Source organism: Oncorhynchus nerka, linkage group LG27 (assembly GCF_034236695.1).
Source record: "Oncorhynchus nerka isolate Pitt River linkage group LG27, Oner_Uvic_2.0, whole genome shotgun sequence".
NCBI lineage: Eukaryota > Metazoa > Chordata > Actinopteri > Salmoniformes > Salmonidae > Oncorhynchus > Oncorhynchus nerka.
The window spans coordinates 68199143-68214683 of record NC_088422.1 but is presented as its reverse complement, the minus strand read 5'-3'; the positions used below and the strand labels follow the sequence as shown (position 1 = coordinate 68214683).

At 49.1% G+C, this 15541-nt stretch overlaps 1 protein-coding gene across 5 annotated transcripts in view; it reads right to left on the bottom strand.

Moving 5' to 3' along the window:
• LOC115112531 (CUGBP Elav-like family member 3-B) overlaps positions 1-15541 on the bottom strand; it is a 200008-nt gene that overhangs the window by 8972 nt on the left and 175495 nt on the right. For all 5 annotated transcript variants that reach the window (XM_065011925.1, XM_065011927.1, XM_065011928.1 and 2 more), the window contains exons 11-12: positions 14746-14889; positions 3941-4090 (exon numbers count right to left, since the gene is read on the bottom strand). In XM_065011925.1, the coding sequence (XP_064867997.1) occupies positions 3963-4090; positions 14746-14889 (272 nt within the window). In that variant the 3' untranslated portion in view covers positions 3941-3962. The remainder of the gene's footprint in view (positions 1-3940; positions 4091-14745; positions 14890-15541) is intronic.

Genomic DNA, 15541 nt, shown 5'->3' with positions numbered 1-15541 from the left:
AACTGGCAAGTGTCTTCACTAACATTTTCAACCTCTCCCTGTCTGAGTCTGTAATACCAACATGTTTCAAGCAGACCACCATAGTCCCTGTGCCCAAGAACACAAAGGTAACCTGCCTAAATGACTACCGACCCCTGGCACTCACGTCTGCCCTAACAGATCCACAGATGATGCTATCTCTTTAACACTCCACACTGCACTGCCCTTTCCCACCTGGACAAAAGGAACACCTATGTGAGAATGCTATTCATTGACTACAGCTCAGCATTCAACACCATAGTGCCCTCAAAGCTCATCAATAAGCTAAGGACCCTGGGACTAAACACCTCCCTCCGCAACTGGATCCCGGACTTCCTGATGGGCCGCACCCAGGTGGTAAGGTTAGGCAACAACACATCCGCCACGCTGATCCTCAACACTGGGGCCCCTCCAGTACTCCCTGTTCACTCATGACTCCACGGCCAGGCACAACTCCAACACCATCATTAAGTTTGCTGATGAAACAGTGGCAGGCCTGATCACTGACAACGATGAGACAGCTTATAGGGAGGAGGTCAGAGATCTGACCATGTGGTGCAAGGACAACAACCTCTCCCTCAACGTGATCAAGACAAAGGAGATGATTGTGAGCTACAGGAAAAAGAGTACCGAGCACACCCCCATTCTCATCGACGGGGCTTTAGTGGAGCAGGTTGAGAGGTTCAAGTTCCTTGGCGTCCACATCAACAACAAACTAACATGGTCCAAGCACACCAAGACAGTCATGATGAGGGCATGACAAAACCTATTCCCCCTCAGGAGACTGAAAAGATTTGGCATGGGTCCTCACTTCCTCAAAAGATTTTACAGCTGCACCATCGAGAGCATCCTGACGGGTTGCATCACTGCCTGGTATGGCAACTGCTCAGCCTCCGACGGCAAGGCACTACAGATGGTAGCGCGTACGGCCCAGTACATCACCGGGGACAAGCTTCCTGCCATCCAGGACCTCTATACCAGGCAGTGTCAGAGGAAGGCCCTAAAAATCGTCAAAGACTCCAGCCACCCTAGTCATAGACTGTTCTCTCTGCTACCGCACGGAAAGTACCTGAGTGCCAAGTCTAGGTCCAAGAGGCTTCTAAACAGCTTCTACCCCCAAGCCATAAGACTCCTGAACAGCTAATCAAATGGCTACCCAGACTATTTGCACCCTCCACGCTGCTACTACTCTCTGTTATTATCTATGCATAGCCACTTTAACAACCCTACCTGCATGTACATAATTATCTCAATTACCTCGACACCGGTACCCCCGCGCATTGACACATTGACTCTTTACCGGTACCCCCTGTATATGGCCCCGCTATTGTTATTCACTGCTGCTCTTTAGTTATTTGTTTTTATTATCTCTTACTTTTTTCTAAATTTAACTTTTTTAGGTATTCTTAAAACTGCATCGTTGGTTAAGGGCTTGTAAGTAAGCATTTCACTGTAAGGTCTACACCTGTTCTATTCGGCGCAAGTGACACATTTGATTTGATTTTCTCCTATCACATGAAACTCTGTAACTGTTTTAAAGTCACCATTGGCCTCATGGTGAAATCCCTGATTGGTTTCCTTCCTCTCTGGCAGCTGACCTAGGAAGGACGCCTGTGTCTTTTATAGTGACTGGGTCAAAGTGTAATTAATAACTTCACCATGCTGAAAGGGATATTCAATCTCTGCTTTTTTTAAATTTTGACCCATCTACCAATAGGTGCCCTGTCTCCTCTCAGTGACACAAAATCTCAATTTAATACATTTTAGATTCAGGCTGTAACACAACAAAATGCGGAAAAACTCTAAGAGGTGTGAATACTTTCTGAAGAAACTGTGTGTATATATATATATATATATATATATATATATACACACAGTTTCTTCATATATATATAGTATTCACACCCAGAGAGAGAGAGAGATACAGAATATCCATACACATTGACCATTGAAGTTCACGAGAAAAAATTAAACACACAAGGTCACGTTACAACAGCAAATAAGGTCAAAAGTCACGTCATTGATAATGATCAACCAGTCAATCAGCATGTCAGATGTACCTAACAACAGCTAGCAGCAATCAAAAAGGCATCCATTTACTGTACTTCACAAGCTGCCAAAAGTATATTAAAAAGAGGGCGAAAAAAAGAGAGAGATATAAAATGGACTCGACGCCACGTCATGCAACGCACGCAGTCACAGTCCTGCAACATGACGTCATCCAGAATAAAATGACACCATGGGTTCAACTTACAGGTGTGGGAACTGGGAACGTGTCCCCGTGACTGGTGGCTACTGGTTGGCTACACAACGACCATGGAGAGGCCATCTCATGTTATGATTGGCCGGTTGGCAGGTTGGGTTGGGTGCAAAACAAAAGAAGAAGAGAAGTGGTGGAATTCCATTTTTTTTTCTCAAGTGGTAAATATGATGTAGACTTTACTTTCCCATTTATTCCAGCCTCTCTCTCTCTCTCTCTCTCTCTCTCTCTCTCTCTCAACGTCTCTGGCTGACAAACCAAATGAAGGGAGGTTATTACTGTCAAAATGAAAAAGTCAACAAATCAACAAATACAATTGGAAATATAGAGATAAAAATGGAACCTTCAAAAATAAATAATGGCCTTTATTTTTCTTTTTGAAGCAGTTCTGAGAGGCTTTTCAGTCAGAGAACATTTATAGGGTAAAAGACTAGAGTGCTGCACTGTACTCACAAAGATAAGACCAGGCCAAATGGCATATTTTACATCTCAAACTAACAGTCACACTCTAAATAATTGGATTTTGTCAATGCATTGTATGCTATGATGTTGGTATGTACATTGAGTACCTTTAGTCAATCATAAATTCTTTAAGACCCAGAAATTGTCGGCAGAATTACTGAGTTAGTAGAAGAGTGGAGAAGAATGGTCTTTTTAAATCATAAGTTTGAGGTTATTATTTTGTGTGCTTTTCAGTGAAATTGGTCTCACATTAAATTCATTTACCCCCAAAACAAATAAAGTAACAACGTAAAATCTCACACAGGAAGAGCCTGGACTGGACCAGACAGGAGAGTACATGGGATGAACAGTGAACACTACACACTTACAGACAATGTGTTCCTCTAACAATGAGAAGAATACACACATACTGAGCAGTTAGAACGGCAGGAGACCAACCCCAGGCAGACTTACCCCCATCCTCACGCACGCACGCACGCACGCACGCACACACACACACACACACACACTCACACTCACACTCACACTCACACAAACACACACACACACACACACACACACACACACACACACACACACACACACACACACACACACACACACACACACACACACACACACACACACGGCTGTTGTTAGAGACACACTGAGGATGCCATAATGACGAGCCTGTCCTCATCATTGTTCAGGACATTCTCCACTTGTCCCTCGTCAATGTGTTACGTCAAGGTCATTTCTCCGCTCTTCTCCTCTCCTCAGGCAGTCTGCTCAGACAGCCTCCTTTCAATTAGTGCTACATGTCTTTACTCAAATGCTATCTGACAAGAAATGAAGGTAGCATTTATCATTTCCATTACACATTATACTGTATATGCCATTATTACAATCCCTTCACTTTGGTGAGGCCATTGTAAAACATACAAATAAGATTTACAAATTGTTCATGGAAATATACAATGGAAACACATGTACTGGTCTTTTGTTACAATGATGTGTAGTCTAACGTATACAACCAAAATAACATGTTTCAGGTATGCAGTAGCCCTCATCGTGCGATTGGAGTTTAGCTGGGGGGAGTCAGACATGTCAGCCCACTGCCCCTCCTACTCCCTCCTCATTGGCCAGCACCCTGAGGGGCTGTCTGCCATTCAACCCTGGATCTGGGCATGAATGTGGGCATAGCATGGCGTCTGCTCTTACCTGGATGTGGACGGCAGAGGGGTCAGTAAGGTCGGTTGGCATCCTTTGGCCGCTTCAGCTGCACCTTCAGCCGCTTCATGCCTATCTGAAAACCATTCATGGCCTGGATAGCCGCCTGGGCACTGGACGGGTTATCGAAGCTCACAAAGCCTGGGACACAACGAAGGAGGGAGGGAGAGAGAGACAGAGTGAAGGATAGATGGGGAGAGGCGGAGAAAGAAATAATGAAAAGGGGAAGAAAGAGAGAGACCCCTTTTTAGCTTCCAACAATGCAACAACAATGGGTCTTAATTTTCTCTATTCAGGAGGTAAATTGAAATTCACTGAAATAAAAACATGATTACACAAAATAACGAAATGGTTAATGATATAGATATCAAAAAGCTCCTAATTGAAGAGTGTTAGAAGTCAGAGGGTGTAATTTGAACAACAGAGTAGCAGATGAGATGAAAAGGAGGGTCACACTACATGTGAGGTTTTGTTTTCTGTGTGTTTGAGAAACTGACAGAGAATATCTGTGTGTATGAGCGTTGGTCCATACAGATGTAGGATCTTAATTTGATCACCCTGTTTCAGGAGAACTGCAATGCAGGAATTGTAAAACTTGAATTGTATTTAAGATTTAAAAAGGCTTCTGAAGTTTGTAATGGAGGAAATGGTGGAAATGAAAGTGTATTTATGTGTTTGTGTGTGTGTGTGTGTAGAGTAAGAGGAGCAGGGTTGGAGCATGGTGCCAGGTTCAGGGCGGGGCGTACTGGGTGTAGGTGTGGGAAGGTGGAGGGTGCCGTGAGTAGAGGTGTCTCTCTCCTGCCTGCGAGTAGAGGTGCCTGCCTCTTCTCTCTTCTCCTCTGCCTATGAGTAAAGGTTTCAGCCTCTCCTCTCCCCTGCCTGTGAGTAAAGGTGTCGGTCTCTCCTCTCCTCTCCCCTGCCTGTGAGTAAAAGTGTCGGTCTCTCCTCTCTTCTCCCCTGCCTGTGAGTAAAGGTCTCTCGTCTCCTCTCCCCTGCCTGTGAGTAAAAGTGTCCGTCTCTCCTCTCCTCTCCCCTGCATGTGAGTAAAGGTGTCAGTCTCTCCTCTCCTCTCCCCTGCCTGTGAGTAAAAGTGTCAGTCTCTCCTCTCCCCTGCCTGTGAGTAAAGGTGCCAATCTTTCCTCTCCTCTCCCCTGCCTGTGAGTAAAAGTGTCAGTCTCTCCTCTCCCCTGCCTGTGAGTAAAGGTGTCAGTCTCTCCTCTCCTCTCCCCTGCCTGTGAGTAAGGGGTCAGTCTCTCCTCTCCTCTCCCCTGCATGTGAGTAAAGGTGTCAGTCTCTCCTCTCCTCTCCCCTGCCCTGCCTGTGAGTAAAGGTGTCAGTCTCTCTTCTCCTCTCCCCTGCCTGTGAGAAAAGGTGTCAGTCTCTCCTCTCCTCTCCTCTGCCTGTGAGTAAAGGTGTTAGTCTCTCCTCTCTTCTCCCCTGCCTGTGAGTAAAGGTGTCAGTCTCTCCTCTCTTCTCCCCTGCCTGTGAGTAAAGGTGCCAGTCTCTCCTCTCCCCTGCCTGTGAGTAAAGGTGTCAGTCTCTCTTCTCCCCTGCCTGTGAGTAAAAGTGTCAGTCTCTCCTCTCCCCTGCCTGTGAGTAAAGGTGTCAGTCTCTCTTCTCCCCTGCCTGTGTGTAATGGTGTCAGTCTCTCTCCTCCCCTGCCTGTGAGTAAAAGTGTCAGTCTCTCCTCTCCCCTGCCTGTGAGTAAAGGTGTCAGTCTTTCCTCTCCTTTCCCCTGCCTGTGAGTAAAAGTGTCAGTCTCTTCTCTCCCCTGCCTGTGAGTAAAGGTGTCAGCCTCTCCTCTCCCCTGCCTGTGAATAGAGGTGCCAGCCTCTCCTCTCCCATGCCTGTGAGTAAAGGTGTCAGTCTCTCTTCTCCCCTGCCTGTGAGTAAAGTTCTCTCCTCTCCTCTCCCCTGCCTGTGAGTAAGTGTCAGTCTCTCCTCTCCCCTGCCTGTGAGTAAAGGTGTCAGTCTCTCTTCTCCTCTCCCCTGCCTGTGAGTAAAGGTGTCAGTCTCTCCTCTCCCCTGCCTGTGAGTAAAGGTGTCAGTCTCTCTTATCATCTCCCCTGCCTGTGAGTAAAGGTGTCAGTCTCTCCTCTCCTCTCCTCTGCCTGTGAGTAAAGGTGTCAGTCTCTTCTCTCCCCTGCCTGTGAGTAAAGGTGTCAGTCTCTCTTCTCCCCTGCCTGTGAGTAAAGGTCTCTCCTCTCCTCTCCCCTGCCAATGAGTAAAAGTGTCAGTCTCTCCTCTCCCATGCCTGTGAGTAAAGGTGTCAGTCTTTCCTCTCTTCTCCCCTGCCTGTGAGTAAAAGGGTCAGTCTCTTCTCTCCCCTGCCTGTGAGTAAAGGTGTTAGCCTCTCCTCTCCCCTGCCTGTGAATAGAGGTGCCAGCCTCTCCTCTCCCATGCCTGTGAGTAAAAGTGTCAGTCTCTCCTCTCCCCTGCCTGTGAGTAAAGGTGCCAATCGTTCCTCTCCTCTCCCCTGCCTGTGAGTAAAAGTGTCAGTCTCTCCTCTCCCCTGCCTGTGAGTAAAGGTGTCAGTCTCTCTTCTCATCTCCCCTGCCTGTGAGTAAAGGTGTCAGTCTCTCCTCTCCTCTCCTCTGCCTGTGAGTAAAGTTGTCAGTCTCTCCTCTCCCCTGCATGTGAGTAAAGGTGTCAGTCTCTCCTCTCTTCTCCCCTGCCTGTGAGTAAAGGTGCCAGTCTCTCCTCTCCCCTGCCTGTGAGTAAAGGTGTCAGTCTCTCTTCTCCCCTGCCTGTGAGTAAAGTTCTCTCCTCTCCTCTCCCCTGCCTGTGAGTAAGTGTCAGTCTCTCCTCTCCCCTGCCTGTGAGTAAAGGTGTCAGTCTCTCTTCTCCTCTCCCCTGCCTGTGAGTAAAGGTGTCAGTCTCTCCTCTCCCCTGCCTGTGAGTAAAGGTGTCAGTCTCTCTTCTCCTCTCCCCTGCCTGTGAGTAAAGGTGTCAGTCTCTCCTCTCCTCTGCCTGTGAGTAAAAGTGTCAGTCTCTCCTCTCCCCTGCCTGTGAGTAAAGGTGTCAGTCTCTCTTCTCCCCTGCCGGTGTGTAATGGTGTCAGTCTCTCTTCTCCCCTGCCTGTGAGTAAAGGTGTCAGTCTCTCTTCTCCCCTGCCTGTGAGTAAATGTGCCAATCTTTCCTCTCCTCTCCCCTGCCTGTGGGTAAAAGTGTCAGTCTCTCCTCTCCCCTGCCTGTGAGTAAAGGTGTCAGTCTCTCTTATCATCTCCCCTGCCTGTGAGTAAAGGTGTCAGTCTCTCCTCTCCTCTCCTCTGCCTGTGAGTAAAGGTGTCAGTCTCTTCTCTCCCCTGCCTGTGAGTAAAGGTGTCAGTCTCTCTTCTCCCCTGCCTGTGAGTAAAGGTCTCTCCTCTCCTCTCCCCTGCCAATGAGTAAAAGTGTCAGTCTCTCCTCTCCCATGCCTGTGAGTAAAGGTGTCAGTCTTTCCTCTCCTTTCCCCTGCCTGTGAGTAAAAGTGTCAGTCTCTTCTCTCCCCTGCCTGTGAGTAAAGGTGTCAGCCTCTCCTCTCCCCTGCCTGTGAATAGAGGTGCCAGCCTCTCCTCTCCCATGCCTGTGAGTAAAGGTGTCAGTCTCTCTTCTCCCCTGCCTGTGAGTAAAGTTCTCTCCTCTCCTCTCCCCTGCCTGTGAGTAAGTGTCAGTCTCTCCTCTCCCCTGCCTGTGAGTAAAGGTGTCAGTCTCTCTTCTCCTCTCCCCTGCCTGTGAGTAAAGGTGTCAGTCTCTCCTCTCCCCTGCCTGTGAGTAAAGGTGTCAGTCTCTCTTCTCCTCTCCCCTGCCTGTGAGTAAAGGTGTCAGTCTCTCCTCTCCTCTGCCTGTGAGTAAAAGTGTCAGTCTCTCCTCTCCCCTGCCTGTGAGTAAAGGTGTAAGTCTCTCTTCTCCCCTGCCGGTGTGTAATGGTGTCAGTCTCTCTTCTCCCCTGCCTGTGAGTAAAGGTGTCAGTCTCTCTTCTCCCCTGCCTGTGAGTAAATGTGCCAATCTTTCCTCTCCTCTCCCCTGCCTGTGGGTAAAAGTGTCAGTCTCTCCTCTCCCCTGCCTGTGAGTAAAGGTGTCAGTCTCTCTTATCATCTCCCCTGCCTGTGAGTAAAGGTGTCAGTCTCTCCTCTCCTCTCCTCTGCCTGTGAGTAAAGGTGTCAGTCTCTTCTCTCCCCTGCCTGTGAGTAAAGGTGTCAGTCTCTCTTCTCCCCTGCCTGTGAGTAAAGGTCTCTCCTCTCCTCTCCCCTGCCAATGAGTAAAAGTGTCAGTCTCTCCTCTCCCATGCCTGTGAGTAAAGGTGTCAGTCTTTCCTCTCTTCTCCCCTGCCTGTGAGTAAAAGGGTCAGTCTCTTCTCTCCCCTGCCTGTGAGTAAATGTGTTAGCCTCTCCTCTCCCCTGCCTGTGAATAGAGGTGCCAGCCTCTCCTCTCCCATGCCTGTGAGTAAAAGTGTCAGTCTCTCCTCTCCCCTGCCTGTGAGTAAAGGTGCCAATCGTTCCTCTCCTCTCCCCTGCCTGTGAGTAAAAGTGTCAGTCTCTCCTCTCCCCTGCCTGTGAGTAAAGGTGTCAGTCTCTCTTCTCATCTCCCCTGCCTGTGAGTAAAGGTGTCAGTCTCTCCTCTCCTCTCCTCTGCCTGTGAGTAAAGTTGTCAGTCTCTCCTCTCCCCTGCATGTGAGTAAAGGTGTCAGTCTCTCCTCTCTTCTCCCCTGCCTGTGAGTAAAGGTGCCAGTCTCTCCTCTCCCCTGCCTGTGAGTAAAGGTGTCAGTCTCTCTTCTCCCCTGCCTGTGAGTAAAAGTGTCAGTCTCTCCTCTCCCCTGCCTGTGAGTAAAGGTGTCAGTCTCTCTTCTCCCCTGCCTGTGAGTAATGGTGTCAGTCTCTCTTCTCCCCTGCCTGTGAGTAAAAGCGTAAGTCTCTCCTCTCCCCTGCCTGTGAGTAAAGGTGTCAGTCTTTCCTCTCCTCTCCCCTGCCTGTGAGTAAAAGTGTCAGTCTCTTCTCTCCCCTGCCTGTGAGTAAAGGTGTCAGTCTCTCTTCTCCCCTGCCTGTGAGTAAAGGTCTCTCCTCTCCTCTCCCCTGCCAATGAGTAAAAGTGTCAGTCTCTCCTCTCCCATGCCTGTGAGTAAAGGTGTCAGTCTTTCCTCTCTTCTCCCCTGCCTGTGAGTAAAAGGGTCAGTCTCTTCTCTCCCCTGCCTGTGAGTAAAAGTGTCAGTCTCTTCTCTCCCCTGCCTGTGAGTAAAGGTATCAGTCTCTCTTCTCCCCTGCCGGTGTGTAATGGTGTCAGTCTCTCTTCTCCCCTGCCTGTGAGTAAAGGTGTCAGTCTCTCTTCTCCCCTGCCTGTGAGTAAAGGTGCCAATCTTTCCTCTCCTCTCCCCTGCCTGTGAGTAAAAGTGTCAGTCTCTCCTCTCCCCTGCCTGTGAGTAAAGGTGTCAGTCTCTCTTATCATCTCCCCTGCCTGTGAGTAAAGGTGTCAGTCTCTCCTCTCCTCTCCTCTGCCTGTGAGTAAAGGTGTCAGTCTCTTCTCTCCCCTGCCTGTGAGTAAAGGTGTCAGTCTCTCTTCTCCCCTGCCTGTGAGTAAAGGTCTCTCCTCTCCTCTCCCCTGCCAATGAGTAAAAGTGTCAGTCTCTCCTCTCCCATGCCTGTGAGTAAAGGTGTCAGTCTTTCTTCTCTTCTCCCCTGCCTGTGAGTAAAAGGGTCAGTCTCTTCTCTCCCCTGCCTGTGAGTAAAAGTGTCAGTCTCTTCTCTCCCCTGCCTGTGAGTAAAGGTGTTAGCCTCTCCTCTCCCCTGCCTGTGAATAGAGGTGCCAGCCTCTCCTCTCCCATGCCTGTGAGTAAAGGTGTCAGTCTCTCTTCTCCCCTGCCTGTGAGTAAAGGTCTCTCCTCTCCTCTCCCCTGCATGTGAGTAAAAGTGTCAGTCTCTCCTCTCCACTGCCTGTGAGTAAAGGTGCCAATCTTTCCTCTCCTCTCCCCTGCCCGTGAGTAAAAGTGTCAGTCTCTCCTCTCCCCTGCCTGTGAGTAAAGGTGTCAGTCTCTCTTCTCATCTCCCCTGCCTGTGAGTAAAGGTGTCAGTCTCTCCCTCTCCTCTGCCTGTGAGTAAAGTTGTCAGTCTCTCCTCTCCCCTGCATGTGAGTAAAGGTGTTAGTCTCTCCTCTCTTCTCCCCTGCCTGTGAGTAAAGGTGTCAGTCTCTCCTCTCTTCTCCCCTGCCTGTGAGTAAAGGTGCCAGTCTCTCCTCTCCCCTGCCTGTGAGTAAAGGTGTCAGTCTCTCTTCTCCCCTGCCTGTGAGTAAAAGTGTCAGTCTCTCCTCTCCCCTGCCTGTGAGTAAAGGTGTCAGTCTCTCTTCTCCCCTGCCTGTGAGTAATGGTGTCAGTCTCTCTTCTCCCCTGCCTGTGAGTAAAAGCGTAAGTCTCTCCTCTCCCCTGCCTGTGAGTAAAGGTGTCAGTCTTTCCTCTCCTCTCCCCTGCCTGTGAGTAAAAGTGTCAGTCTCTTCTCTCCCCTGCCTGTGAGTAAAGGTGTCAGTCTCTCTTCTCCCCTGCCTGTGAGTAAAGGTCTCTCCTCTCCTCTCCCCTGCCAATGAGTAAAAGTGTCAGTCTCTCCTCTCCCATGCCTGTGAGTAAAGGTGTCAGTCTTTCCTCTCTTCTCCCCTGCCTGTGAGTAAAAGGGTCAGTCTCTTCTCTCCCCTGCCTGTGAGTAAAGGTGTCAGTCTCTCTTCTCCCCTGCCTGTGAGTAAAGGTCTCTCCTCTCCTCTCCCCTGCCTGTGAGTAAAAGTGTCAGTCTCTCCTCTCCCCTGCCTGTGAGTAAAGGTGCCAATCTTTCCTCTCCTCTCCCCTGCCTGTGAGTAAAAGTGTCAGTCTCTCCTCTCCCCTGCCTGTGAGTAAAGGTGTCAGTCTCTCTTCTCATCTCCCCTGCCTGTGAGTAAAGGTGTCAGTCTCTCCTCTCCTCTCCTCTGCCTGTGAGTAAAGTTGTCAGTCTCTTCTCTCCCCTGCCTGTGAGTAATGGTGTCAGTCTCTCTTCTCCCCTGCCTGTGAGTAAAAGCGTAAGTCTCTCCTCTCCCCTGCCTGTGAGTAAAGGTGTCAGTCTTTCCTCTCCTCTCCCCTGCCTGTGAGTAAAAGTGTCAGTCTCTTCTCTCCCCTGCCTGTGAGTAAAGGTGTCAGCCTCTCGTCTCCCCTGCCTGTGAATAGAGGTGCCAGCCTCTCCTCTCCCATGCCTGTGAGTAAAGGTGTCAGTCTCTCTTCTCCCCTGCCTGTGAGTAAAGGTCTCTCCTCTCCTCTCCCCTGCCTGTGAGTAAAAGTGTCAGTCTCTCCTCTCCCCTGCCTGTGAGTAAAAGTGTCAGTCTCTCCTCTCCTCTGCCTGTGAGTAAAAGTGTCAGTCTCTCCTCTCATCTGCCTGTGAGTAAAGGTGCCAATCTTTCCTCTCCTCTCCCCTGCCTGTGAGTAAAAGTGTCAGTCTCTTCTCTCCCCTGCCTGTGAGTAAAGATGTCAGCCTCTCTTCTCCTCTCCCCTGCCTGGGAGTAAAGGTGTCAGTCTCTCTTCTCCTCTCCCCTGCCTGTGAGTAAAGGTGTCAGTCTCTCTTCTCCTCTCCCCTGCCTGTGAGTAAAGGTGTCAGTCTCTCCTCTCCTCTCCCCTGCCTGGGAGTAAAGGTGTCAGTCTCTCTTCTCCTCTCCCCTGCCTGTGAGTAAAGGTGTCAGTCTCTCCTCTCCTCTCCTCTGCCTGTGAGTAAAGGTGTCAGTCTCTCCTCTCCCCTGCATATGAGTAAAGGTGTCAGTCTCTCCTCTCCTCTCCCCTGCCTGTGAGTAAAGGTGTCAGTCTCTCCTCTCCTCTGCCTGTGAGTAAAGGTGTCAGTCTCTCCTCTCCCCTGCATGTGAGTAAAGGTGTCAGTCTCTCCTCTCCTCTCCCCTGCCTGTGAGTAAAAGTGTCAGTCTCTTCTCTCCCCTGCCTGTGAGTAAAAGTGTCAGTCTCTCCTCTCCCCTGCCTGTGAGTAAAAGTGTCAGTCTCTTCTCTCCCCTGCCTGTGAATAGAGGTGCCAGCCTCTCCTCTCCCCTGCCTGTGAATAGAGGTGCCAGCCTCTCCTCTCCCCTGCCCTGCATGTACTCTGAGTTATTACCTGGGTGTTGGGGCGGAATGAGCCTGGAGCTTTCCACGCTGGGACTCCGGCCTGCTCTTATCAGACACCTCTGTGATTGACGGCCTGAATTTTCCGCCTTCCAGCTGATTTGATCACGTTGCTATGGGTCCAGTTTAATTTTGAGGGAGAGGGCAGGCTTTTGTCAGGTGGGGAGTGATAAGGCTCCTGCTTTTACAAACCCTTTAAACAAACTGAGCAGGGAAGGGCCTGTCAGACAGCAGCGATCCCCCTCACATCCTGCTCTCATCAATCTCAACCTTGCGTTTACATCCCAACCCCAAAAGGTGATTGTCAGGAAGGGGAAAAGGGGGAAGAAGAAGATGGTGAAGAAAGAGAGGACAAAGAAAAGAGCAGACTAGAAGCGTGGTAAATCCTGGCCCCCTTTACACCATGTAAATCAGTCAGCTGCCAGGTTTATTAGGATGTTTTACACAGCACTGTACGCTTCAGAAGGACTAGCAGCACTTGACTGGGACACATTCATTGCACAGCACAATGTAAAACACCCCAAACAGCCTTTATGAGAGGAGATTGAATACTGTCATGTATGAATCATCATTTCATGTTCCCTCGCAGCTCTTCATTCCTCTGTAAAATCATTGTCGGGTATTACGGACAAGGTTTTGATTTGCAGGTGAGAGTGGAGTACTGACAAAGGCCACAGCCTCACCATTCCACAGCTCTGCATGACTCCTGGTGCGGTGACTTAGTGTCGAAGCTGTAGGGATCTGCACAGCTAGATGCTGACGGACGTTGTGAAGGAGACTGCTCCCGCTTTAAGCCAACCACAACAATAGAGTGCTGCTTGCTGTTCTAAAAACAGAGGATCATCTATTTCTATGGTAGGTGTTAGTCTGCGAGTGTGTACGCAGTGCTTTCAGAGGACCTTCTAAAAATCCATTTTTGCTCCACTAATACCACTTAGAGAGGTGAGTTTTGATCATCCTTAAATGTCAATATTGAGTAACTAAACATGGAGGATTCAAATAACAGTGTATCCCAACAGACCCCAGACTAAGACTTTGAAACAGCCAGAAACTCAACATCCCACTCTGAAGCCAGTCTTTTAAGATCTCGCTGTGCTTTTACTGAACACGAGTCATTTGGGTCAGCTGGTCGTTCAGTGACGGATCCACCATCTTCTTCAGCTGCACATCTGATTTTCTGAAGCTGATAATTAACACCAACAGCTAACAATCACCAGAGAGGATGTCAAGGTAAGCTCCATTGCCATGGAATCGGTCTTAATGTTAACGTTGTTTGGAATGTTGTGTTTGGAACACTGTTTTTTACATTGACTATGTCACTTTTTAAACTGTGACTTTGCCTCATCTCAGTAAGTCAATGACTACCCTGGATTCATTGCATTGTGTGTATGCGTGTGTTGCATCCAATGTGCATCGGAAGAATTCATCTCCCATTTTGAACTGAAGAGGGATCAAATTGCTTCCCCTGTTACTGCAGGAGAGTAATGATTTAGTTCACATAATGCATAGCATCTTCTGTCTAATTTGTTAATGTCTCTCACAAGAGCCCCGGGGCTCAGACTATAAAAAGGAAGGAGAAAAAATGAGAGGTTAAATGATTGTTTTTCAGCCAAGATCTTAATTAATAGCTGCATGGGAAAATAATGGTGAGATGTGTGAGGTCACAGCCTCTTTGTCCTTCCTCGTAGAGTAGTGATAGACATGCTTTTCTCATCCTAGACAGCCCATATAGGAGGACAGTGGTCCATTTCTGTAGTCCAGCTCCTCATCTCGTGGGTGCTGCTGTCTAGGGCTCAAACAGGTCTATTATTATCTCCTGAAGATCACACAGTCCACCTGCACATCCCCCACCACCACCCAGTCTCATCCCTACAGGTTGTGTGGGAGGAAGGTGTTGGATAGGAGGCTGGGAGTCTGGGTCTCTAGGGGCTATCTATGGAGTCTGGGTCTCTAGGGGCTATCTATGGAGTCTGGGTCTCTAGGGGCTATCTATGGAGTCTGGGTCTCTAGGGGCTATCTATGGAGTCTGGGTCTCTAGGGGCTATCTATGGAGTCTGGGTCTCTAGGGGCTATCTATGGAGTCTCGGTCTCTAGGTGCTATCTATGGAGGCTGGGTCTCTAGGGGCTATCTATGGAGTCTGGGTCTCTAGGGGCTATCTATGGAGGCTGGGTCTCTAAGGGCTATCTATGGAGGCTGGGTCTCTAGGGGCTATCTATGGAGTCTGGGTCTCTAGGGGCTATCTATGGAGTCTGGGGAACCATAGTTTTATAGTATGTTTGTTGAAGGTGAAACGCTAATAGCCAGAAGAACTTATGGTGACTATATTCCCCTATACTGCATGTCTAGTTACATGGTAATAGGCATGTACTTGAACTTGGGGAGCTGTGGGCTTAAACTGGAGGTAGTTAGAAACAAATCGCCCCTCCTCCACTCTCACCCACTCCCAGTGTCTCAAAAGCATCTGCCGATGAGTTGAACTATAGCAGCGAAGCACACATCCCCCTCATCACCCTCTCCTCTCTGCTCACTCGCATGTAACGCCACTTTTAAAATGTTCATTGCAACTTGATTAGGACACAGGGAATAAAGGAAAATACAACTAAATGCAGAATCCAAAGTGGCACATGAGCAGATTGCCAAACATCACAGTCGACTTCTCATCCGATTCTTTTTTTTCTCAGCAGAGATGACGGCTTTGACACACTGACTCACCAAAACACTTGCTTTGATTGGTCGCCCGGTCCACGAAGACTTTGGCGGAGATGACGTTGCCGAAAGGCAGGAACATTTGCATTAATTCTGCGTCTCCAAACTCCTGGGGCAGATGGTAAATAAACAGGTTGCAGCCTTCCGGCCCTGGTGGGAAATAACAACAACAAACTATAGAGGTTACATGGGGAAATAGAAGGAGAGGACAGGCAGAGCATGATGACATAAGCCCAGTGTCTGCCCCAATTACTAGCTGACAGTAGGACAGGACTGACTGGCTCCCAATCTCGCTTCAGTCTCCACACACACCCAGATGCCACATACTGTACATGGCCTTCTGATGAGGAGAGGAATAGACTGGAGAGAAAGAGAGAGAGAGAGAGAGAGAGAGAGAGAGAGAGAGAGAGAGAGAGAGAGAGAGAGAGAGAGAGAGAGAGAGACAGAGAGAGAGAGACAGACAGAGAGAGAGACAGAGAGAGACAGAGAGAGAGAGAGAGACAGAGAGAGAGAGAGAGAGAGAGAGAGAGAGAGAGACGTGGGCTGCTTGGTGGGCTGTGCTAGCGGCTGCATGGATTGTTCCCTGTCTCATTGCTCGGGGATGATAGCATGACGAGATGAGCCTGTGGCTGGTGAGAAGGCTGATAAGAGGCTGCTGCTGACTGACTCTCCCTGGCCCAGATAGAGGACACACACAGTATGATAGAGAGCTGTGGTTTTACAGTCTGAGCTTGTGGCTTTATTCTGCCTGTTTGTTAGTTTAGGTGTGTCTCATGAAATGGGGGCTGCTGCGTCTGCAGAC